The sequence below is a fragment of the Haplochromis burtoni genome, unplaced genomic scaffold (assembly GCF_018398535.1).
Source record: "Haplochromis burtoni strain Fernald_Lab_line unplaced genomic scaffold, NCSU_Asbu1 Contig_15, whole genome shotgun sequence".
Classification (NCBI taxonomy): Eukaryota; Metazoa; Chordata; class Actinopteri; order Cichliformes; family Cichlidae; genus Haplochromis; species Haplochromis burtoni.
Window position 1 is genome coordinate 2,802,999 of NW_024582376.1, and position 24,106 is coordinate 2,827,104.

General features: G+C 39.7%; 3 protein-coding genes across 4 annotated transcripts in view; 2 read left to right on the forward strand and 1 right to left on the reverse strand.

Annotated features, from left to right (window-relative positions):
- The window catches only part of cpda (carboxypeptidase D, a), a 21,491-nt gene extending 13,391 nt beyond the window's left edge, over positions 1–8,100 (forward strand). The window contains exons 10-21 of the mRNA XM_005915920.3: positions 714–856; positions 943–1,112; positions 1,221–1,523; positions 1,621–1,816; positions 1,964–2,099; positions 2,268–2,414; positions 3,250–3,348; positions 3,433–3,494; positions 3,738–3,869; positions 4,012–4,197; positions 5,706–5,808; positions 6,066–8,100. Of these exons, the coding sequence (XP_005915982.1) occupies positions 714–856; positions 943–1,112; positions 1,221–1,523; positions 1,621–1,816; positions 1,964–2,099; positions 2,268–2,414; positions 3,250–3,348; positions 3,433–3,494; positions 3,738–3,869; positions 4,012–4,197; positions 5,706–5,808; positions 6,066–6,292 (1,904 nt within the window). The 3' untranslated portion in view covers positions 6,293–8,100. The remainder of the gene's footprint in view (positions 1–713; positions 857–942; positions 1,113–1,220; positions 1,524–1,620; positions 1,817–1,963; positions 2,100–2,267; positions 2,415–3,249; positions 3,349–3,432; positions 3,495–3,737; positions 3,870–4,011; positions 4,198–5,705; positions 5,809–6,065) is intronic.
- On the reverse strand, positions 4,133–5,712 carry LOC121814079 (uncharacterized protein C22orf31-like). The gene has a single exon (XM_042218131.1). It carries the CDS (start codon positions 4,948–4,950, stop codon positions 4,450–4,452), a length of 501 nt encoding a protein of 166 aa, XP_042074065.1. The 5' UTR covers positions 4,951–5,712; the 3' UTR covers positions 4,133–4,449.
- A 5,283-nt stretch (positions 8,101–13,383) lies between the features above and the next one.
- gosr1 (golgi SNAP receptor complex member 1) overlaps positions 13,384–24,106 on the forward strand; it is a 27,831-nt gene continuing 17,108 nt past the window's right edge. Inside the window, exons 1-7 of one of the 2 annotated variants that reach the window (XM_042218133.1) lie at positions 13,384–13,547; positions 17,716–17,827; positions 18,794–18,881; positions 19,005–19,112; positions 20,129–20,220; positions 23,539–23,613; positions 23,693–24,073. In XM_042218133.1, the coding sequence (XP_042074067.1) occupies positions 13,514–13,547; positions 17,716–17,827; positions 18,794–18,881; positions 19,005–19,112; positions 20,129–20,220; positions 23,539–23,613; positions 23,693–23,783 (600 nt within the window). In that variant the 5' untranslated portion in view covers positions 13,384–13,513 and the 3' untranslated portion in view covers positions 23,784–24,073. Of the gene's footprint in view, positions 13,548–17,715; positions 17,828–18,793; positions 18,882–19,004; positions 19,113–20,128; positions 20,221–23,538; positions 23,614–23,692; positions 24,074–24,106 lie in introns of those variants that run through there. The other variant, XM_042218132.1, reaches the window with a different exon arrangement.

Sequence of the window (24,106 nt, forward strand, 5' to 3'; positions counted from 1 at the left end):
GGAATGGGAGCAGTAACAAAGGTGTTGCGTTTATATTTTTGTTCAGTGTATAAGAGGTTAGCCTTAATTAAGATCTACTTGAATTCTTCCTGGCAAAGAAAGAAAGGAAAGAAAGAAAGGCATTAATGATGCCTTCACAGATATACCCCATGTTATGTGCACTTCTGCTGCTATACTGTCACGTATGCCGCCCTTAAGATGTGCGCTGATACCAAGCTGGGTGGTCTTTCTCCTTCTTAGCCTGGGGTACTCAGCTTTCAGTTTTTACAGAGAAGATTTCAGTTTTTTGTTGGTAAGACCTGAGGGATAGTTTTCTACTTTGCCCTCAGTATGTCTTTAGTAACCGAGTGGTCAGCTATTTGCATGAGAGAGTGTTGGCACTGCATCAGTAGTAGTTAAACTATGTTTTCTGGCAAGAAGGCAGGGGAAAAAAGTATTCCTGAGACAACACAGTGCAGCCTAAAGGCACTATGGTGACTTGTAGTTCTAAAGTAGGTTTTGGGCTCTTCACCGGAATAAAAGAAAATGTGATTTTTATTCTATCAATGTGTAAATTGTATATTTTTAATGTAGAAAAGAATTCCCTAATTTTTATATTTTTCACAATAACTTTTTTTTAAATTATTTTTTTATGTTCTGTTATGAAATTGTCAGATTATTTACCCACACAGTTTCTTGATATGACTCTAAAAAGGAGTGCATGTTTTTTCCAGGTGGCATGCAAGACTGGAACTACATAAACACAAACTGTTTCGAGGTGACAATTGAGCTGAGTTGTGTCAAATATCCTCTGGCCAAGGACCTCCCAAAATACTGGGATCAAAACCGGCGATCCTTGCTTCAGTTTATACACCAGGTAGTAAACATAGATCTCAACATTATCCTGAACCTTCAGCGTAGTTTTGCATTCACTCATGTTTTTGTGGGCATTTGCGTCTTTAGGTTCACACTGGGGTGAAGGGCACAGTTTCAGATATGTGGGATGGTAGGAGAATTCCCAATGCCACCATTAGTGTCGAGAAGATAAACCACAAGATTACTACAGCTCAGACTGGAGATTACTGGAGATTGCTGGTCCCTGGGACTTACACTATCACTGCCTCTGCTCATGGGTAACAGCTTTATTCAGAAGGAAAACATAGTAGCCACACGAAATCTAGTTTCAGTATGTTTTTGTCTTATTGCGACCTTTATTTCTGTTATTCTGTTATGTTGTCTAGTTATAAGCCTGTGACGATCTACGCCACAGTCTCAAAGGATCGAGTGGAGGTGGTGGACTTCAGACTGACATCTGTGCGGTCAGAGGGTAACCGTCATTCTTCCAGTGGCCCCCGACCCACACAGAACCCATCTGAGAAGGAGTTTCAGAGCTTAATCAAGGAGCTCTCTGTAGGCCAGGGTTTAGATGAGTTGGTGAAAAACACAGCCACCGAGAGCAACTTCCGCTACCGACCCTCCAAAGAGATGTCGGCTTTCTTGAGAGGCCTCACGCTTAACTTTCCCCACATTACATATTTACACAGGTAAGAAGATTTTATTTTCCCCTAAACTGTGAGTCTGAACCAGTCTTTATTTTACTGCAGTGACCTATATTGTTTCTTTTTTCTTTTCTATGTCCAGCCTGGGCCAGAGTGTGGAGTATAGGACCATATGGGCTTTGGAAATCTCTAACAAACCAGGAGAATCTGAACCGTCCAAGCCTAATATTCGCTTTGTAGCAGGGATCCATGGTAATGCCCCAGTGGGGACAGAGCTGCTGCTGGAGTTTGCTGCCTTCTTGTGCATCAACTATGGCAAAAACCCAGCCATCACCAAGGTGTGCCTTAAGACCTCTTTATGATTATAACAACAGCATTTTTATCAGCTCGTTTTGGCTTTAAGGGAGCCAAAGCTTGATTTATTTCTCAATGAACATTTGGTACCTGTGTATATATGACTGTAATTGTTCCTTATCCTTCTCCAGCTGATCAACGAGACTCGCATATTCATTGTTCCTTCTGTAAACCCTGACGGACGAGAACAGGCTGTTGAGAAGCAGTGCAAATCTACCCAGGGCTTGACCAACGCTCGTGGCAAGGACCTGGACACAGACTTCTTTGGTCAGTTGTCTTGATTTCTGCATGTGTGAAGCTGAAATGAAAAACAGATTTAAAAGATCAGCTCTTCAAGTCAAGATTTCTTTTGAATGTAAAAAAGAAATGGTTGACGTTTACATGTTCCATTTACAAAAGAAAAAAAAAAGATTGTCTGTCTGTCCTCTTTAACAGGCAACGCATCACAGCGTTTGGTGGATCCCCAACCTGAGACCAGAGCAATGATGAACTTCATTCAAAGCCACCGCTTCACTCTGTCTGTAGCCCTTGATGGAGGCGCCCTTGTTGCCACTTATCCTTATGACAAGCCTGTCCAGACTGGTAATACCACTATGACAAGAAACAAAAAGTATATTGTGTATAAAAATCTGAGAACACCAGGATAGCTCTTTGCTGATGCTGCATGAGGGCAACGTGACACTGGGCACCACTTTTTCACACATATGAGATTCAGGAAACATTAAAATAAAATTGTTTGAGTTTGGAGAAAGTGACATGTGAATGAGACAAACATCCCTTTTGGGCCTTTTCAGAAACCCAACAACGCTTGCTGTAGCTCATCTGTGGGCAAGATTTACTAAACAGGGAAAAATAGCATGTGACCCAATATCCAAATAGCGCTCATAGGTGTTGTTAGTTTTATGGGTGATTTAGAAAAGATGCACTGTTTTCCAAACACGGGGGTGGTCAGTGCCTTTCAGTATCAGTCACAAAAAAACAACCACGGCAGTGTATGTGGGCCTATGTATAGGTTGAATGCTGACTGGTTGAAAACTAGGCTGGAAGAATGAAAGTGGTCAAGACACCTTGGAGACTAAGATATCAAAGTTTAAAAAAAATACAGAAGGTGAAGCACAGATTGTTGCTGCAGTGGACACTTTTCATTGTTTTATCACTCTGTTTCACTTCAGCTCTTTGTTATCTCATAACTTTGCTCCTCTCTGTCGCTGGCAGGACCAGCAAGCGCACAAGTGAGAGCAGCCCACAGACCAGTTGTTTGTGACACTGCCCCCTGGTGATAGTAAACATGTAACTGATGGTCTGTAGAGCTGATGGCAGAACCATTGCAGGCAGATAAATAAATCATTTGAAAACTGTTTCCTTAAAATCGCTGGTTTCACTGTTTAATTATTGAATCAGTTATTTTGTTTTTCAGTTGACAATGAAGGCACCTTGAAGTATTTGGCAACTGTCTATGCCAGCAATCACCCCAAAATGCACCTTGGGAACACTGAATGTTCAAATAATGGGCAGAGTAAGTCATACGACTGCTACATATTCTTGTCATGTCGGTCATGCAAATAAGTGGTTAATGGCCAAGTTTTGCTTTACTCATTAGGCAACATCCCAGATGGAGTTATGAGAGCAGCGGAGAGACAAAGTCATCTGGGAAGCATGAAGGTAAGTGTGTGTCTGTGCTGTCATTTTCTGTAATTAAGTTGGCATCCATCATGTCATTGTATACAATCTAAAAACAAAAGGCACTACTTCATATTTAATTGGAAATGGAGTCAAGAGTGTTTGTTTTGAAAACTTCCTTGACAATTCTGAGAATCTTGAAGTTCATTTGGAGTTATTGATCAAGTGAAAATGAGAAGTAAAGCATAGGAAATGCATCAGCTTATGTCCACATCTCCTTTCCAGGACTTCAATATGGACTTTGGCCATTGTCCAGAAATCACAGTGTACACTGGCTGCTGTCTGTTTCCTCCCGCTGAGCAGCTGGCCACACTCTGGACTGAGAACAAGAAGTCTCTGCTAAGCATGTTGGTAGAGGTATGATGCATGATTTTATTAGGCAACTGCAGCGACATTGACATTTATTTATTTTACAAGTTATGGCTGCTGTAATACATAGTTTGTATTTTAATGAACTGTCATACAGCCACACATTTCTCTTTGTTTCTGCTCCTTCCAGATCCATAAAGGTGTGCGAGGCATAGTGAGAGACAAGAGTGGAAAACCAGTTGTTGGGGCGATCGTTATACTGAACGGAGGAGTGAGACTGTTTACTGTGGAAGGTGGCTACTTCCATGCCCTGCTAGCTCCTGGCACTCACAATATTGAAGCAGTTGCTGAAGGCTACCAACGCCAGCGTCAGAAGGTACTCTCTTCAACAGAATGTACTCGCTCGCAGGAAGAATAATATAATAGTTTACTGCTGTACACACAGACGCACACACGGTAATTATTTGTTGTTCAGAGGTTTATCATGAGGAGCTTCATTTAAAACATTTGAAGCTTTTAGTCAAAAACATTAGAAATATGATTATTACAATCATCCCACGCAAGGGTTGCAGATGAACAAAATGAAGCAACATAAAGACACATAAATAAGAATACTCTACTACAGGTCTCATTTATGGTCTATATTTATGCAAGGTGTGGGACGTAGTAGACAAAATCTCTCCATCACCTCCACCTTTCCTTTTGGATGCTCTGCCATTTGAAGCATGGGGTAGGCCAGCTCTCTAAACAGATTTTCCTTGATGGTGTGTCCAAGATCCAGACTGTAGGCTGCGAGCTTCCCGCATGGCTTAAAAAGCAAGGGATCCACCACCGAGTGATAAATCTGCTGGTAGTCTCGCACTGTGAAACCGTGGATCATGAGCTCGTCATTGGAGTTTCCCTCTTCAGTAGTGACAACTCTGTTGCTGCGTGGCAGGTCTAAAAGATCTGGAAGAGCGGCGGCATTCCTTATATATCTGTCATCCAAGGGTTTTTTGTGGTCCGTTTCTTTTTGCTCCCACACAAGGTGCAAATCGTAAGCTGGAGCCAGCAAATATTTTCTCTCCTTAATCGTCTCGCCATATTTCTTAGGACACCGAATACTCTGCCTTAGACCATAGGGACGCATCTCATACCTCTGCAAAGAAGAGTGGTGTCAGTTTTGGTTGTGCCCCTTCAGATTCTTTTGTGTGTTTATCATATATATTGCAACAAAAATATACGGTTACTGGGGGGGGGAAGAAACCATTAAGGTACTTACTCCTTGGTGTATTTTCAGTCAACATCACTAAAAAAGGTCTGAAAATGTGGTTTTAATCCTTAATTCCTGAACTATAAGTACAGCTTTCCCATTTTTCTTTACACTGGATCGTGAAATCGCTTCTTTGCTGCTGAAAACAATCAAGCAGGTTGCAAAAAGTAAGTCCTGAGATTCTTGTAATTTACCTCTGGGGTGAGTAAATTGAGATTTTTAGCACTTTTTCAGACATCGGACACAACCTGCACCAGATTATACAAAGCAGGCGCACCTGCGAGTAGCTCTTGCTGATTAGATAGTTAACAAGCCCAACTTCCAAGGAGCTTCAGCAGAGTGCTTAAAAACACTTTAGCTCTCTGACAAAACAGCTCGATGTTTTCTTTTTGTTGCAAGTTTTAAGTCCTTTAATAAAAGCACCAAAAAAAACCCCTAATGAAACTTTGAGGTCCAAATGCTTCAAATATCTTTTGAGTTGTTTGTGAAATCCTGGAAATCTGTTTGAAGAGCCTTGATTGACATGACCATCGACTTTTTTAAGAAGCCTCTGATGACTACAGGAGAGAAGTGATTCTTATGTTTGACAACTTTCTGCTATCTAACTTTTAAATATTTCTTCTATCTTTTAGGTCGTGGTATCTTCCTTTGAAGCTGCTACTTCCATCATCATAGAGTTTGACATGGACAACAACATCTTTGGCCTTCCCAGAGAGTTTGTTGTAGCCAGTGCAGGTAAGCATGTCTTATAATGCAGCTTTTTGTCACCTGCTGAGAGCTGACGTCGCATGAATTATGCTCCTTGTTCATGAACAAGATAGATTTTCAGTGTTTCAGTAGATTATGTATTTCAAATTAAGTCTTAATGGTGGTAAAATCCACTGGTAGTTACTGTAGATCTCAGCTCTTTTGAGAAAGAGTAACTTTATTAAATTAAGAACAAAGTATACATAATGCCAAGTCATGCATGCATATTCTGTTCCTCCCCACAGCCGCCACCATGACAGCACTGGTGGTGACAGCGTGCATCATCTGGTGCGTGTGTGCCGCTAAGTCTAATCGCCAAAAAGATGGCTTCCACCGTTTGCGCCAACACAGAGACGATTATGACGACGAGGTCCGGCTCACCTCTATGGGCTCCAAAAAGTCCCTGCTTGCCCACGAGTTTCAGGACGAAAGCGAAAGCGACGAGGAGACGTTGTATGCCAACAAAATCTGAGGAACACAGCAAAAGTTTTTGTTTGCTCAGTGTTTTATTTGAAGCTCAGCCCCCTCCTCGCTGTCTCCCAAAGATCAAACACCTGACCCACGAGGACCACCATGAACTTGACCTCCATCTCTTTTTATGGCCAGTATGAAAGGGATGGAGACTATTTCTGTTACAGCAGTATATTCTGAGGACCCTCTCCCTGCCATCCTGTCAGTGTCTGGACTGCAGGGGCTGCTTTTTTCTTTTTCCTTGCAGATTTCTCTGATCAACTTGTTCAACATATGGAGCAAGGAAGAAATTAACAAAAGGAGGGTGGAGAAAGTGGTTCACTCCACCTTTGTCGTCAGCCAGCCCTTACAGCAGCTTGCTTCTTTGTTTTGTTTTGTGTTTTTTGTTGTTGTTGTTATCCGAGCCAACCAAGAATCCTCTAAGACGACCACACATCCTGCCCGGCTGAGACATCAAGCCGAAATGTCCAAATAACTTCAGATAAAAGTGCGTTATTTTCCTTGTTTCTCTTCACTAATGTCTGTGAGCACCATGTATTTATTTTTATAACGGCTTTGAATTAGAAAGTAGGTTATTTCTCTGTGTCCAAGCCTTTGGGAGACTGAATCCAGTTCTGTGCCTTGGCTTCCATAAAGTTTACAGTCTCAGTCAGGCTGTAATGTGTGGCTGAAAGTAACATACTGGAAATATAATACCATAATACTGGAATTTGATCCATCTTATACTCAGGTGGAGTGAAAGAGAAACTTTTTTTTTTCTTGCCTCCTTCTTCTGCCGCCCCCTCCCTTCCAAAGATGAGTGGAACCATCAGGGAGAATGTTACAAGGCTTGAATGAAATGTTTACCAGAAAGTGGAGTGTGGACTTGATATATGTACGGTGGGGGGTGATGTGGGTTGGAGGGACTTGCACAAATTGGAAAGAATCACACTTAATTTTTGGCCACAAAAAACAATGAATCTTTAAATCTGTAATCATAAAAAGAATGTATTTTTATTTCCTTTTTGTTTTAACAATAAGTTTGTTTGCAAGATAATTTCTGTATATGGAAATTTACTACTTTTGTGACCATCACCTTTTGATCACAGATCACTATGTGTAATCTTTATGATTTGAGTTTTTATCTGAATATATTTGGCTTTTTTGCCTTTTTTGTACTAAATATTTTGATCACAGAATGAAAACCAGGTTTGACCATTCATGACTGTCTAAAACACCCATACCACACCATATAAAGGTTTTATAATCTTATATCTTTCCTGACTTATTTTAAATTGCAGTGATTGAGATAATTATGAGTTTGAAGTTTTTTGTGTTGGTAGTCCATCAGAGACCCTTTGGTCACTGTGTGAGGAACAGTGACAGCTGGGACATGCTCCAGTCCCCAGCAGCACCATTTCAAATCACTGCGCTGGATCCTTGATCTGTTAAGTATCTCCTGGGTTGGAAATTCACGCTGTGATTTCTTTACATGGCAGTAGTTTGAAGCAATACAGGTGTGTTCTCTAAAGAATTTGCCCTGATTTTCAGTTTGAGAAGAGATTTCTTGACATCTGTGTAGGGAGACACTTTTGTACATTATTTTTCTTAAACTGTGTGTGTGAGAGAGAGTGGCACCTTTGAAGTTAAGTGCGTGCCACAGTCGGGCAGTTTTGTGTGAACATTTTATATGAACTGGAATCAACTGTAAATAATGTTGGTAATTGTAAAATGTTAACCATGAAACTACATGCAACAAAACATTTAAAATCCTCTTTGTGATGTGCACAAAAACTCACAGAACACAATCAAATAAAACTTCTCACAACACGTTGCTTTTGTGTTTACTTGTATGATAAAGAAATGAGAGTAACTTAATCATGAGGCAGTTTTTTTTTTTTTTTTGCTGCTGCACTAAATTAGTAGGAAACTGGGGATTTTTCACTTGTCAAATTCCCTTGTCGAGGAAAACTGAGCCAAAAAGGAATGAGGGAATTTATTTCCCAGATACCTGCACGTGGTGGTAGCTTGTACCGATGGAACGCATGGGCGGGGGGTTACTGGGCTTAAGCCTGGGTAATTTTTTCAGAACCCCTTTTGGAGTATAATTTGTTTCATAGTTAGATGCCTGACTGACAACTGTATAAAACAAAAGCTACAGACAGTATTGGTTAGCACGGTGGTTAGCACTGTTGCTGCACAGCAAGAAGGTTCTGAGTTCAATTCCACCATCAGGCCGGGGTCTTTCTGTGTGGAGTTTGCATGTTCTCCCCGTGTTTGTGTGGGTCCTCCCTGGGTACTCTGGCTTCCTCCCACAGTCCAAACACATGCAGTTAGTGGGGATAGGTTAATTGATTAATCTAAATTGCCCATAGGTGTGAATGTGAGAGCGAATGGTTGTCTGTGTCTCTGTGTTAGCCCTTCGCCAGACTGGCGACCTGTCTAAGGTGTACTATTGACTCCAAATCTCCCGACCACTATGTCGATCTGAGACACCAAGACCAAAGTCCGTCGAGACCAAGACCAGTCTCAAGACATCCAATTCTACCAGTTACTAAAGCAAATCATTCGTACTGTACAAATAATGTAAATATGACTGTGTATCACAAAAGATTGATATCAAACTGATCACTTGACCCATATTATGTTACTTGCTCCTCGAGTGAAACAACAAATTGCGAAGTGAAAAGCCGAACAACAATGCCGTTTGTTTTTAGAAAGTCTTAGCTTACATGTGTGTTTATTTGATATTTTCAGTTGTCACCCTCCACGGCTTAATAAAGCACTCTAAATTGGTTTCAGGTATGTACTGTACTGTCAGTCTGCCCCAGGGCAGCTGTGGCTACAACTGTAGCTTGCCTCCACCAGTGTGTGAATGTGTGTGTGAATGGGTGGATGACTGGGTGTGTAAAGCGCTTTGGGGTGCCTAGGGGGGACTAGTAAAAGCACTATACAAATACAGGCCATTTACCATTTACTGATGAACTTAACATTTACCTGAGTTTTTTCTTTGAAAGAAGCCCCTTATTTCTATTGTTATTTTATATAGTATGTTGTTCAGTATATCTGTATGCAAAACAAGAGGAATTTCAACACACAGCAGTATATTCACAGTTGAAACCAGAAATTTACATACACTTTATGGAAAAAACAAGAAGATTTTTTTTACTGTTAAACATCAATTTAGAGTAAACGTTTTTGTTTTAGATAAATAAATACTGAAATATCTTTTGAATTAGTTAAATGTCAGAATAAAGAGAGAGAGCTATTTTTTTTTATCACTTTTATCAAATTTAGGAGCACATGTACACTAAGTTTATTGTTAATTAATAAGAAAACTGCAGACGATTCCATTCTGAGCTGAAGAAGCTTCTGATAGGTTAGTAGAGTCCATGTGAGTAAATTGGTGGCACACCTGTGGATGCGAATAAGGCAAAACACAGAGCCTGTTTCTTTGAAATGGGAAAATCAAGAGATGTCAACCAAAACACCAGGAAAAGAACTGTGAACCTGCATAAGTGTGGCTCAATTTTGGATACAATTTGGTGCCATTTGCAATTAAGGAATACAGATCGTTTCTCTCTTTACTCTTAAAGTTAACAAATATGTTTTTTATATTTATCCATCTAAAAAAATAAACATTTAGTCTGATTTGATGTTACAATTAAAAAAGTATTTGTGTTTTTATCTGAAGAGTTTGTAAATATCTGGTTTCAACTGCATATTTGATGATGTTGGTGTTTGGCTTGATTGTCAGCACAAAGAGGGAGAGAGAGGGAGGAAGAGAGAGAGGAGCAGAGAGAGAGAGAGGGACAGAGAGGGAGAGGGAGAGAGAGAATGAGGACAGAACAGAGATGGAACAAGAGCAGGTGAGACAGACATGTTAGTCACATGGTTGTTTGCCAAAACTCAACAGAACGTGTATCTCGTACCTAGTGTTTCTTTTTAGGTTTGTTATTTTTCAAATTCTATATTAATTTATGCAGGCTTGTTTGCACAACAAGGCTAAATAATTATATAAACTTCTCAATCGAAATAGTGTTCTTTGGTAGAATTAAAAAATAAGTGTAGTGCAGGTCTATGATGATTTTCAGAGTTTTGATTCTGGTTCTGTTTTGGTTACGTCCTAAAGTAGTCCTGATTTTGAACTGTTGTAGTCCTGTTTTAATTCCCGATCAGTTCTGGATCTGGTTGAGTTGCGGTTTAGTCCTCGTGTCTTGATTTTGTTCTGCCTTGCTGCTTGATTAACAAACTAGTTTAAGGTGTACTGCATATGTGATTTGTTTTCCTATATGAAGTCATTCTTTTTTGAACAAAACTCAAAACACAGCCAAATAAATCTTTCAGTCATTTCTAACACCCCACCATCCCACATGCATACTACCTTTTAGGGCTAAGCCCCGGGTGTATAAAATGTCTGGCTCTGCCTCTGCTTGAAAATAACTTAAAAGTTTATTTTGTGACCCAGAAAGAGTAATATTTAAAAGTTTTTAGCTGTGCTCCTCCAATCCAATATCTGACAAGCACACCAACCACAGAAGCAGCAGCAGTGATGAGAGCATGGGAGATGCAGCGGATTGATCCAAAACTTATGCAGAGTTCATTCCCGCCACAATAAAGGGATTTCCGGAAGTGGGGTCAGATGTTACCTTGGTTACACAGGCCTAATGTAGAGTAGATTTTTTTTGAAAACTTTATACAATCAGGCAATCTGAGAACAAAGCATGATGTATAGACCAGCAAAGTCATGCTATATGTAATTAGCAACCACTTTATTAGGTACATCTGTTCCACTATTCATTGCAGTAATCCACAAATCTAATCATCCTTTTGCAGCAACTCAAAGCACTTAGACATGCAAACATCCTCAAGACAGCCTGCTGAAACCAAACCGAGGAAGAATGATGAATAAATGTGGCATTGCTGTTGTTGTCAGATGGCCTGGTGTGAATATTTCATAGGAGTGGGTTAAAAAAAAAAGATTTTCCAGTTCAAATCAATTATAGCTTAAATAATGCGATATTGATTCATTAAATCCTGAATCGATTTTTGAATAAATATGTATTTTGTAAGAATCGCCAGAATCTCAGGTTAAAGCTATTTCAACAACCACCAAACAGCTAAAACAGCAAATGAGAGCAGGCAAACAGATTCCACACAAACATGTAAACACAAAGTGCAGCCCCAACACATCAAAATCTGTGAGTTGTCAGCTTTCTCGCCCAACATGCCGCTGTGGCTGAAAGCCAACATCTCACAGATTCTGAAGCTGCAGGTTTTGTCACTCTTCAACCAAAACTGACTGAACAAGCAGCAAAAGAAGATCAAAACTACACTTCACATTTAATAAATACCATCATGAATTCCCTCTTACTTTCGCTGTTTTGCTTCCACCACAATAAAAATCGCACTTCCTGCACAACCCTCTCTCTATCTGTGTACTTCAAGAACAGTTTTCCATTCAAATCTCTGTTTTGTGCATGATTCACTTGGTTATGCTTTTCTTCTCTGAGCACTCAAAGTGCTTTATACAACTAATTCATTCACTCAATCTCACCCATTCACACAAGCACTTTTCCCAAGCTGTTAGTGCATTCATGAATGCACCAATGTAATGTAAAAGGTTTATATCTTGCCCAAGGATATTTGGCATGTAGACTAGCGGAAAGCCATGAATCGAGCCACCAACCTTCCGATCAGTAGATGACCTGCTCTACCTGCCTGAGCTACAGCCAGGTGTGCCAAAAGGGTCCTGTTTGGGACCTTTATTCTTGTTGTTGTAATTGCTTTCTCTTCAGCACCTTCTGAGCACTCTTAAGAAGAATTTCTTATCACTACTATACAGATGATATTCAGTTGCATATCTCCTTTAAGCCCCAAGATGTTTCCAAACTACTTTGCATAGGCGCATAGACTCCATTAGAGGTTGGATGGCTGATAACTTTCTTCAACTTAATGAGGAGAAAACCAAAGTCCTTCTTTGTGCTTCCGATAAATTTGTGCCCAAGGTTATGGAAAATGTAGGTCCTCTTGCTACATTTTGCCAAATCCTCTACTAGGGATCTTGGAGTAAACTTTGACTCAGCTCTGACTTTGGACGCTCATGTTAAATCTCTGGTTTGCTCCTGTTATTATATTTTAAAAAACATTGCAAAGCTGAATCCATTGTGTCATGCTCAGAACTCGAAATTGTCATACACGCATTTCCTTCATCTCGTTTGGACTATTGTAATTCTTTGTTCACTTGTTTATGTAATGCCTCCTGGGAACGTCTGCAGGGTGTTCAGAATGCTGCTGCAAGGCTTCTGACCTTGTCTTCCAAGTACTCTCATGTCACACACCTGTTGATCCAGCTGCACTGGCTCCCCATTAAATTCAGAGTCCACTTTAAGAATATGACTTTAACATTAAGGGCTCTGGATGAACAGGCACCGACATATATCAGAGATCTTTAATATCCATACATCGCCAGCAGGTCCCTGAGATCATGTGATCAGGGCTTGCTGGTTGTAAATTTCAAAACTCAACCCCATCATTTAATTTGTTTTTGATTGAAATTGAATATTACTTAAACTCTCTTAAATTAACTTCCAATAAAAAAGGTTTATCATTGATTGGAGTTCATTCAGAAATGTTTAAGGTATGAGCTGTCACAACTTTCAAGTACAAAGTTGTTATGAAGTCTGTCACATTCCCCCCTTTTTTTATCCTTTATTTATTTATCCTTCTTATTTCATTGTACTGTATATTGTTACTCTTATTTGCCTTGTATGTCTACTGTACAAACTGAACTGGAATGACTGACTGTTCGCTTTATAAGTTCAATAAAGTTTGGAAAAAAAAAAACCCTCTTCGGCCGCTCCCTTCTGCCGTATTTTGCGGCAAAATTATCCACACCCATCGCCGCGCTATGAATTGTTGGATATATGGGACCACGAAGCGTGTACCGGACCACGCTTGATATTTGGGGAAATCGACGGCGCATTTGGAGTATGCATTTGAAGTACACTTCGAATTGGGACAGCCGTCGTCGCGTGGCGGTGACGTACCGCACTTGAAATGCGTACTTCAAGCGTGCAGACCCTGAATTGGGACACAGCCTTACTCTGCCCAGGCTGCTACTGGTCTCTAGGTGACGCTGTGTTGTAGCTGATTGGCTGACGCGGTCGTGCGGTACGTCCTGTACGTTTTCTGCTGACACGTGACAGTACCCGGATTTTGGTGACGTCGCAGAACAACAAAGATGGCAGGAATAGGAAGCAGCACGTACTGGGAAGGTAAGGCAACACTCGAGCCTGTTTACAGCAAGTAGTATTATAACAGCACTTTTTTTTTTTTTTTTTTACCGTTTTCATAATATCAGCAATCAATTTGCCCCTGTCACTCCACCTCTGGCTGTAAGAAACATGGTTTAAAAACATACATGCCACTACAATAACAAGTTAGCTCCCAACAAGCTAGCGAACTAGACGCCGTCTAAGTTCATTTAACTCTGTTCCTTCGGCGGTTTAAGCCGTGTCGTTGATCTAAACAGCTTATCAGCCTGGCACATCGAGTGTGTCAGCTGCTTCGTTAATTGTCGGCAGTGAGCAGATAGCGTTTTCATATTTTTCCCCCCTTGGTTAATGTAGTGTTAAAACAATGAGCTTTGTTGCTATAACGGTCTTGTTGCTTTAGCTTTCGGTAGCACAGGAGTTTTTTTTGTTGATGTTTAATGCAGAAAAAAAATGGCATATTTTTTTAAAATTGCCCCCCCAATCCGGTGACAACTGATACAACTGTATCAGTTGTCACTGGATTAGAGGCGGGGTACTCCATGAACAAGTCACAACTAAAACAACTAAATTGCTCATGGGACATTTCACTTTCGTAGTACCATGTTGGACCCGACTTTGGTCAGAGACTTTGGTCTATATTCGCATGAAAACATCACACAGTTGGCGCCAATTTGTGAATCTCCTGTACCACTACATCCCAAAAATGCTCTATTGAGATCTGAAGCCAGTGGTAGCCATTTGAGCACAGTAAAGTCATTATCATGTTCAGGAAACCAGTTTAAGGTGATTTGAGGTTTGTGGAATGGTGTGTTATCCTGCTGGAAACAGCCATCAAAACTGTGGATATAAAGGGATGGATATGGTCAGCAACAAGACTCTGGTAGGCTGCTGCATTTAATTGATGCTCATTTGGAGATAAGGGACCTGGTAATAGCCAGCAGACCATTTTAACACCACTATGAGCTTGAGCTATTGATTCAAGGCCAAATGGAGCCATGTTTTCCTGTTTTTTTTTAGGATCCTGCTATTTTAATGTTGCAGCAGAAATTAAGACACATGTATCAGGCAACGTTTTTCCAATCCTCTACTGTCCATCTTTGGTGAACCCGTGAACTGTAATCTTACTACCCTGTTTTGTCCTTAGCTGTCAGAAATGACACCCAGTGTGCTGTAGGTAGGTTATCTGCTTTAAGGTTTGATGTATAGTGCATTCAGTGATGTTCTTCTCCATACTTTGGTTGTTACAATTGTTTTTGTTTTCTATTTAAGTAGTTCTTGTTGCCTTCCTGTTAACTTGAAGCAGTCTGCCCATTCTCCTCTGTCTTCAACAAGGCATTGTCTGCCAGGGAATTGTTGCTCATTTGATATTTTATGTTGATATTTTATGTTTTTGGACCATTTTTTTGTAACCCCTAGAAATGGTCATGTGGAAAAATCCTGAGTCTGAGTTTGTGAAATACTCAGACCACCCTATCTGCCATCAACAACCATGCCACATTCAAGTCACACAAATAACCTTCCTTGACAATTTGAACTTCAACAGGTTGTCTTGACTATGTCTTGACTTGACTATGCCTAAATGCATTGAATTGAAGCAAAAATTTCACCGTTGTGGGATCAATGAAGTCTTATCTTATCTTATCTTATCTTATCTTATCTTATCTTATCTTATCTTATCTTATCTTATCTTATCTAATTGATTGTCTGAGAGTGTCACCATCTACCGGAACCGTGTTTGCACATATACTTGGCCAATAAACACGATTCTGATTCTTCTTATTATGATATTTGCTTTAATGAGTATTTGGATGTGTGTATTAAACAAATTGGCTAGAAAGTGTTTAATAGTGCAGGGCAATATGGCCAAAAATATTTATCACGATATATATTTTGAAATTTGCAATAACGATATAACTGACGCGAGACAAAATACTTTACAACTCCACAACTTTATTAGTGCAAAAAAAAACCCATCAATGTATTTTCACTTAAACAAGCAGCTGTTTTTTATGTGCATTAAAGTTATATAAAAATTAACAGTGCAAATGCAAATTCCTTGCTGACAGTTTAACCAAAAGGCATTTCCAGTGGAAACTGGCCGACATATCCTCAGCATAACCATGTATAATATCCACAAAACTTAAAAAGAGGTTATACACACACAATACGGTAATATTATGTTGAAGCACAGTACGTATCACTCCGCGAGGCTCCTGCCTACGATAGCCGTAATGCTCCGACAATCCATCAAGCGGTGCGGGTTCGTAGCTTAGCAAAGTCGTACTAAAACATTTGACAGATTTTCGAGCGCCGTGTACCACATAAAATCGTTTCGAGGTCAGTAAACACAACCAGAATTCATACATAAGGCGCACTGTCGATTTTCAGAAAAATCAAAGGATTGATTTTAAGTGTGCCGTATTTTCCAAAAAACACGGTAATAACGACGGCCCGCTAGCATGCTCTACCAAAAATAGTGCTTTGTTGTGTATCTGACGGACGAAAGCTAAACCAGTTCCACACCACTGAACAGCATTTTTACAAACCAATTCTGGTTCATCGTTTCATTCAACGATCCACTTTCGCCCTTCTCATTCTCTGTCGCCGCCATGCTTTTTCTGCCAGGTGCGTATGAAAACAAAGGCACTGCGCATGCACGCTTTACCCATATTCTATCGCGATATTTCATTTTCTTATCATTGCCCAACATTATACCGGTATTACCGTGAACGGTATGATAGGGCCCAGCCCTAGTGTTTAACATAAATTATCCCTCTGTATAGGTTTCAGTGTTACATTTTTTGGATATCTGATATAAAATATTTTTAATAGAAGATGCACAAAAAGATTTTCAGTTTTGAAAATCTTGTCATGGTGAAATTTTGTTCTACATAGCTCTCATACTCTACTATACACTCTCTGCACAGTCAGCAACAGACAAAATAGACATCACAGCTGAGCAGTAGAGTCAAGTTGTCTTCATGTTGAGTTGCTAATTAAGAAAATAGCATTACACCACCACTTCCCCTGCCAGTGGCGGACTCCCTCAGACATCGGTGCGTTGGTGGTTCTTTGTGTCCGGGGATGGGCGTCCAGGTACACACCGGCTCACTCCTTGGCGGCCGCTTATCGGGGCCTGGAGCCTGGGGCTCGCTCGGGCCACTTCGGAGGTGGGGTGTCCCCGGCCTCTCGGCCTGGGGCTCGGTCACTCAGGCACGGCTGGCTGCCGGCGGAGCTCACGGGCGCATCACTGCAACTCCCCCTGGCTTCTGCTCCGCGGCTGCTGAGTGAGCCCTCATCTGGGACTCTCCTCAGCTCTTTCTGGGACAGTGGCGCGGCTGCCCCTCTGTTGGTCTTCCTTGGTCTCTTGTGTTCTGGGGGCCTCTGGATGTCTGGAGTTTTGATCTCCTCCATACCTGCTTCATGCCCTGGAGGACGGGGCTGTGGCCCCCCCACACCCTCTAGCAGATTATTACATGAAGGAACCTTTTAAAAAAACAAAAAACAAGCGCGTCCATGCTCACAGGTGTACACACGGGTGATCACACCCACAAACTACACCCTTTTTGGCTCCTACCTCAAAGCACACTGTGTTCTGTTGATCTTATGTGCTGCACAATAATGTTTAATATTTAGTATTTACTGTCATATTCCCATATATCATTGTGATGTTGTTTATTCTATTACTCTTGTTCTCTTCTGCTTGTTTTCTTTTTTCTTTCTCAGCAGGTGACCCAGGTGATTGATATATGCATTTTTTTTCTCTGCCCATTCTGTTGGTTTTTGTCTTTTGCCCTTCTCCCCCGTCCCTCTTCTCAGCTGTTTCTCTTTCCCTCTTTCTTTCTCCCCTTCTTTCCCCCAGTCAAGTCTGTCCCGTATTCAGTAAGTGAAAATAAAATAAACAATAAAAGGTGAATCAAATGGACCATTACGGCAAGGCTGGGATGGTCAATTTGGTAAAGTAAATCCGTTGGGCATCTTTCTTTGCCTTTAGACAACAATTCTGATGGCAAAAGAGCCAAACGGGACAGGCAAAAAAAAAAAAAAAAAAAGACTGGACCATCTATCTCTCTATCTATCAATCAATCATCTACTCTGGGGCAATACTTAATTGATGGTGTTTTAGTTATTTTTAAGTATTTTATTGGGTTGTGTGCTTCTGTTACAGATCTGCGAAAGCAGGCCAGACAGTTGGAGAACGAACTTGATCTGAAGTTGGTCTCTTTCAGTAAATTATGCACCAGCTACAGCAGCTCCAGAGATGGACGTCGAGGAGACACGTAAGATTAAGGCTTCTCACTCAACTGCAGAGTTAATAACTACTAAAAAGCTGAAACAATTAATATTCTTCTAGCAATAAATCTTTACCAAATGTAAAGATGTATTTATTGTATTTTATTGTTGTCATATTTAATCACATATTTTATATTATTCTTAAAAACAACGATATAGTAAAAAGATATAAAGATATAAGCAAAGATTGGTTCCAAAGCTTAAACTTAATGTTTTTTATTTTATTTTATTGGAGTTGAAAATGGGTTACTAGTCAAAATGTTATTATTTTTAATTATATTCATCATTCAGTTTTCATATCTAGCCTGAATTGTAATTGTTAAAATGCATATTTGTTAATCATTAAAAAAAAAAAGGTTAAGTCTCCAAAAGCACTCAAAGCGCTTTATACAGCATGCCTCATTCACCCACACACCAAGCACTTTTCCCTATGCCTAATTACTTTCTGTCTACTAATCACACACCTATACTCTGATGGATGCAATGGAGAGCAAATTTTGTTTAGTATCTTGCTCAAGGATATTTTGCATACATTCTGGAGCAGCCAGGGATTGAACCACCAACCTTCAGATCAGTGGATGACCTGCTCTCCTAATCTACAGCCACCCCTAAAGTAGCTTGAATGGAATATTCTAACACAAAAACTACATGTTTCTTTATTGCAGACCTTAAGGATTTTGAGACCAAGTAGGCTTTTGAAACATTACCAATCAAGAAAAAAAAACTTGATTACTTACTTCTGTTTGATTACAGTTATTTATTTTTTACTAACAGCTTTAAATTCTTTATTTGATGAATGTGTAATTTCTGCTATGAAATGAAGCACATTTCTTGTCCATTAAACACAAGAAAACGGTACAAGATTCTTTTTTAATGTGAGTTAAAAACCAATTACAAATAAGCTGCTTTAAATAAAAATTCTTAATATTCTTCCATCTTATTTTTCCTTTCAGGTCAGACACCACACCTCTGCTAAACAACTCTACCCAGGACAGGATGTTTGACACCATGTCAGTGGAGATTGAACAGTTGCTAGCCAAAGTAAGTAAATTGTCTCAGGTCAGTGGAAAAAGATGGCAAAAAGAATATAATAAGAACAGAAATGGATATATGCCTCGTCCTTCGTGTCTATCCATCCGTCCACTCTGTTTCCTTCTCTCTCAGCTGACTGCAGTGAATGACAAGATGGCGGAGTACACCAACTCTCCGGGCGCAGCTGCTCTCAACGCTGCTCTCATGCACACGCTCCAGAGGCACAGGGACATCCTACAGGTTTGCTGTCTTGTTCCTTTTTTCCTGTCGCTCATCTGTTTTCTATAGTTTTTTTAAACATTTTTATTTAATTGGAATCATTTTCTTTCATAGCGACTTCTTCTCAGTTATAGTTACTGAACTCAATGAAGAGCCCAAGAACTACTTTCTAAAGCACATATTGAGTCTTAGGCTACGTTCACGCTGCAGGCGAAAGCGCATCAAATCTGACTTTTTTGACCCTATGCGACCCATATCCGATCATGGTATGACAGTGTGAACGGCACAAATCCGATATTTTCAAATCTGATCTGGGTCACTTTCGTATGTGGTACTGAATCCGATACATATCTGATGTTTTAGAAAGCGACTGCTGTTTGAATGGTCATGTCGCATTAAATCCGTCTTTTACGTCACTGACACAAGACAGACGCCAATTATCAGCGCCGGAGAAGCGCCCGAGAAGACATCGTGAACGCTTCCTGGCCATCCAGTGTAGATGTTAGTGAAACTGTTGGGAAGACAACGTTGGAGAAACGTGAACATTTTATTTGTACTGTATAATCTGCAGATTCTGACAGAAATCTGCAACTATCCTTTGAAGCACCGCTCCTCTAAAACAGCAATAAGGATAATTATTAGGCCATATGTAAATAACAAAATAACTTTATAACTTAAAGCAAAATTGGGAAACGTAAAGTCCGAAACAAGTCTTTATATTAAGGGCCATCAGTCAAACAATACTGTTTGGTCTGGGTCTAAACAGAGCGCGTTGTGTGTGACGTCTTCTTTTGCGCATGCGGCCGCTTTGAGGGTTCACACTAGAGCGCGTTTGCTGTCACATTTTATTTGTAGTGTGAACAAGCAGACAAAAAAAATCGGATTTGATCAAAAAATTGGAATTGAGCATTAAGACCTGCAGTGTGAACGTAGCCTTAATGTTCAGTTTTGTGTTACACATTTGCCTTCTGTCTTTCCTGTATTCCTTTTTAAAAAAAAAAACCTAAAAAAAAAAAAAACCTTTATTTTCCTCGAAGGACTACACACATGAATTCCACAAAACCAAAGGCAACTTTTTGGCCATCCGGGAAAGGGAAGACCTTCTAGGGTCTGTCAGGAAAGACATTGAGTGAGTACTCAGCCACAGCACCTTCTAATTTCATTTAGCTTTTATAGCAGTGTGGGAATGTTTTAATTAATTAATTAATTATTATTTTTATTAATGTCATTGTTGTTGTTGTTTATTATATTATAGTAAATGATAAGATCCTACACACGCATGCTTTCTTGTGTTTTGATCTGAAAGGGTGCTGAGCAATAAAAAAGGTCAAGCACTGCTCTTATGTCGTAGACCTTATTCCTGAGAGGAATAATTGAAACTTCACTTCCATTTGCCATGTTCTTGAACAAATAGAAGATTCGTGCTCACTTTGGCCTTGCATTGAGGAAGTGCATCCTCTCTTCAGATTTGCACAGTTTGAGGGAATTTATTGAAACGAAGGTCTTCCTAGACCATGAGTCTTCTTTTTGCAGTGGCTTATTGATCTGTGAAGGCACTGATGATGGCAAACAGTGAGCACTGCAGGATTCTTATTGATCCTTCCCTGTCCATCTAGAGTACAAAGAGAAGAGTTCTCATGCAGAGGCGTCTTGCAGGCAGGCATAGATGTTCAATAGGAATACTTAACTATGTATAAATATACAAATGTAGTATTCATTAAGTAATTTATAAAGCTCTTAAGGAGCTTACTATAAATTAAAATAGTTTACATTTTTCCAGAATGACCTGAGTGTGAAAAAACAACAGATTAAACAGCATTTGGTGCAGTTTTTCATTTAAATTATGAAACTAAGGATAGGGTACAGGATACTAAGCAGACTTTTGTGTAATACCAATTTGTGTCACGAGATGTTGTATCAAGTCATTGGAGCCTCGAGTGTGTCTTGAGTCCAGCACAAGAAGAAGGTAAAATACCGATGAAATGACAGATATTCTGGTGAATCAGACACTGCTAGAAAATGATGCCTTAACCACCAGCAGCAGCAGTAAAGGAGCAGTCAAATGCATGATTTTATTCTCTCTGTTTTAACAGAGGACGGGAGAGGTTATCAAATATAGTGTGAATCTTTACTTAATAAAGTATTAATCAGGATTTTCATTACATTTGAAATCACTGAAAGTAATATTTTTTTAAGGACGCAAATGTATCTCTTTATTTTAGGAGCCACTTCATTACATAGGATATCGGTGGAGCTTTTTTTTTTTTTTTTTTTTTTTTTTTTGGCCAATTGTTTTTATTTTGGTTTTTTTTCCACTTTAATGTTTGTTCTGCTTTTTCACCACTTTAAAAGCACCTTTGTCTGATCTTTTAAGTGCAAAAGATGCATTTTCATACAGTTTTCTAGCATGATGTGGCAACTTATTGCCTAGCAACCGGAAAATTACTTTTAATTAAAGAGACCACCCCTTATCTGAATGATCCTAAGTATCAATACTGGCAAATAATAGACAGAAAGCAATAAGATGTGACTTGAAAATATATGACAAAATTCTGTTGTCGAAAACAGCAAAAACAATTTCCTGATCACAGAATTCTGGACTTTGTGTTTTTACATTGTCTTCTTGGCAGCACAGTTTAAGCCTTGGCCTATCTGAACACTAACGTAGTTACAAGATGCTTTTATAAAATACAATTTTCGGGTCAGTACAGAAATGTGTAAAATATCATGACATTAATACAGTGATGGAATATCTGGTGCAGCTAAGCATTTTCTCTTTTGTCAGGCAGAGGGCAGTAGAGCTCTTGGCTGTGAAGTAAATGGACCAGCACACGTTTCAGAATATGTTTTCCATGTGGTAACAAGAAGGAGTCCAAACTATCTAATTGATACAAGCACTCAAATGAAACAGTGAGGCATATATCAAACACCATATCAATAACTTGCATTGTGCTTACAGACTACTGAAGCACACACACACACACACACACCACATTCATAGTAATAGCATGCTGCAGAGCTGAGCTGAGATGTAACAACCCTTCTTCTCCTGCTTTGATTTTTAAATGTCAGCAACAAAAATGACAGTTTTCTATGATTTACATTGGTGCCCTTTTAAAAAGCCTCGCCGGAGTGATGAATCGGTCTGTCAGTACAAAGAATTCTGGTCCCACAGAAGCATCAGCCCAGTTGCTAGGGTGGTCAGATTGGGCTCAAGGCAGTCACTCTGGGGTGTACTATATGTGCTCATAGCCTTCCTCCTCCCCTGCTCGACGAGAGGGTGGGGCAGTGTTAAATGACCAGAAACGAAGAAGGCATGGGAGTCAGCAGTTCAGGGCTGCTGATAGCTAGAGATTCATCAAACAGAAAAGAATGGGTTTGCTGTGTTTACTTTGTGAGTGGTGCAACGCCCATTCATCACTTCTGACTGCTCAGTAGAGGAGAGCACGGTTCTTTTTCTGTTTCTTCATTAACCATAAAAAAAATCTCTTTTTCTCCTTTTTTTTTTCTCTCTAGGAAAACAGTTCTTTGAATTTTGCTTTGTTCACTGCAGCAGCTTTAATTCAAAAGATCTGACAAAAATGACACATTTAAGGAATCATTATTTTTAAATGTCCCTGCAGTTTCTCAGACTCAGACCTACTTGGGCAGTTGGCCAATCATGGCTTATAGTTTTATGGAAACGCAATATTTAGTCTGAAGAATTATTATTATTGCGAAGGGTGGCATCCTTGGTGTGAAAATACAAAAAGGAAATTAGTTATTTGATGCAGTGTTAAAAAAAAAGAATGGGTTAGAAACACAAAAAGAGCCATGAAAGACAATCAAGTCGTTAAAAAAAAAAAAGTTTAAAATGCTTACCTTCTCTGTCTGGCTTTTCTGATTAATTAATCATTACATAATCACTGTATGCAATAGCCATATATGCTACAAATATTAGCAGTTTGTGTGAATTAGTAAAGCGCTACCATACCAGTAAAGCGATTAACACCTTTAACGCTGTTATCACATTGCTAATGTGCAGTTTAAGGAACAAGGCCTTTACATTTTTATATTCCTTGTATATGCTGTGTGTTTTAGTGGTCCTTGCAAAGAAGAGTGAGATCTGCAGGATAAAACGCAGATTGTCACCTCACTTTGAAAGTTAGCCAGCCTTTGGTACCCTGTAGCAATCTGCTTGTGAAAATTACATTGGCAGCCTTACAGATTGCTCCTTTTTGATTGACTTCTGATTCTGATGTATGCAAAGTTACAGAGACAAGAATTGGGATCAAGGCTGTCGCCTGTTAACTTGGGCTGTCATTTTAGATTTATTTCTTATCTACACTTTGAAAACTTGATTTTGACACACAAGTAAATCTGACATTGCCTAAATGTTGAAAATTACCATTCATTTAAAAAAAAAGAAAAAAGTATTATTCACGAGTGTATCTGCCTGCCTTTTTAGGACATACAAGAGCGGTTCTGGGGTCAACAACAGAAGAACAGAGCTGTTCCTAAAGGAGCATGAGCATCTGAGAAAGTAAGTTCCCAAAGCATTTGTATTATTTAACCATAGCAGTTAAAAGTAGAATAAGGTTGCCATCCTAAATGTGAAATAGTCCGATATTTTTTTTAGGAAAGCAAGCTGGAATAACCTTGATGGCGCAGGCCCACGATTTGGGAAAAACAAATAAAAATGTCTTTTTCTGACACATTCATTTGTTCTCTTCATGCGTTTACTTCATAGCAGATGTGAAGTTCTTCTGTTAATTCATAACTTAAGGTCTTATATGAGCATGCATGACAGAGAAGATCAAATCCTGATCTCTAGCAACCTTAGTATCCCACAATCTTTTGGCTGACTCTCAACCCCTGCAGAACAGCATGTGGTTCTTTTTTTATGCGTTTCCCTGTGTTTGTGCCAGAGGTGTTAGATGCACACTGCATGGAAAGTAAAATTGGATAGCAGCAGGGCACACACACACACACACACACACACACACACACACACACACACACACACACACACACAC

What these genes read in the sequence shown, in the direction of transcription:
- LOC121814079 (XM_042218131.1), bottom strand. Translation starts at nt 4,950, where the DNA reads ATGCGTCCCTATGGTCTAAGGCAGAGTATTCGGTGTCCTAAGAAATAT.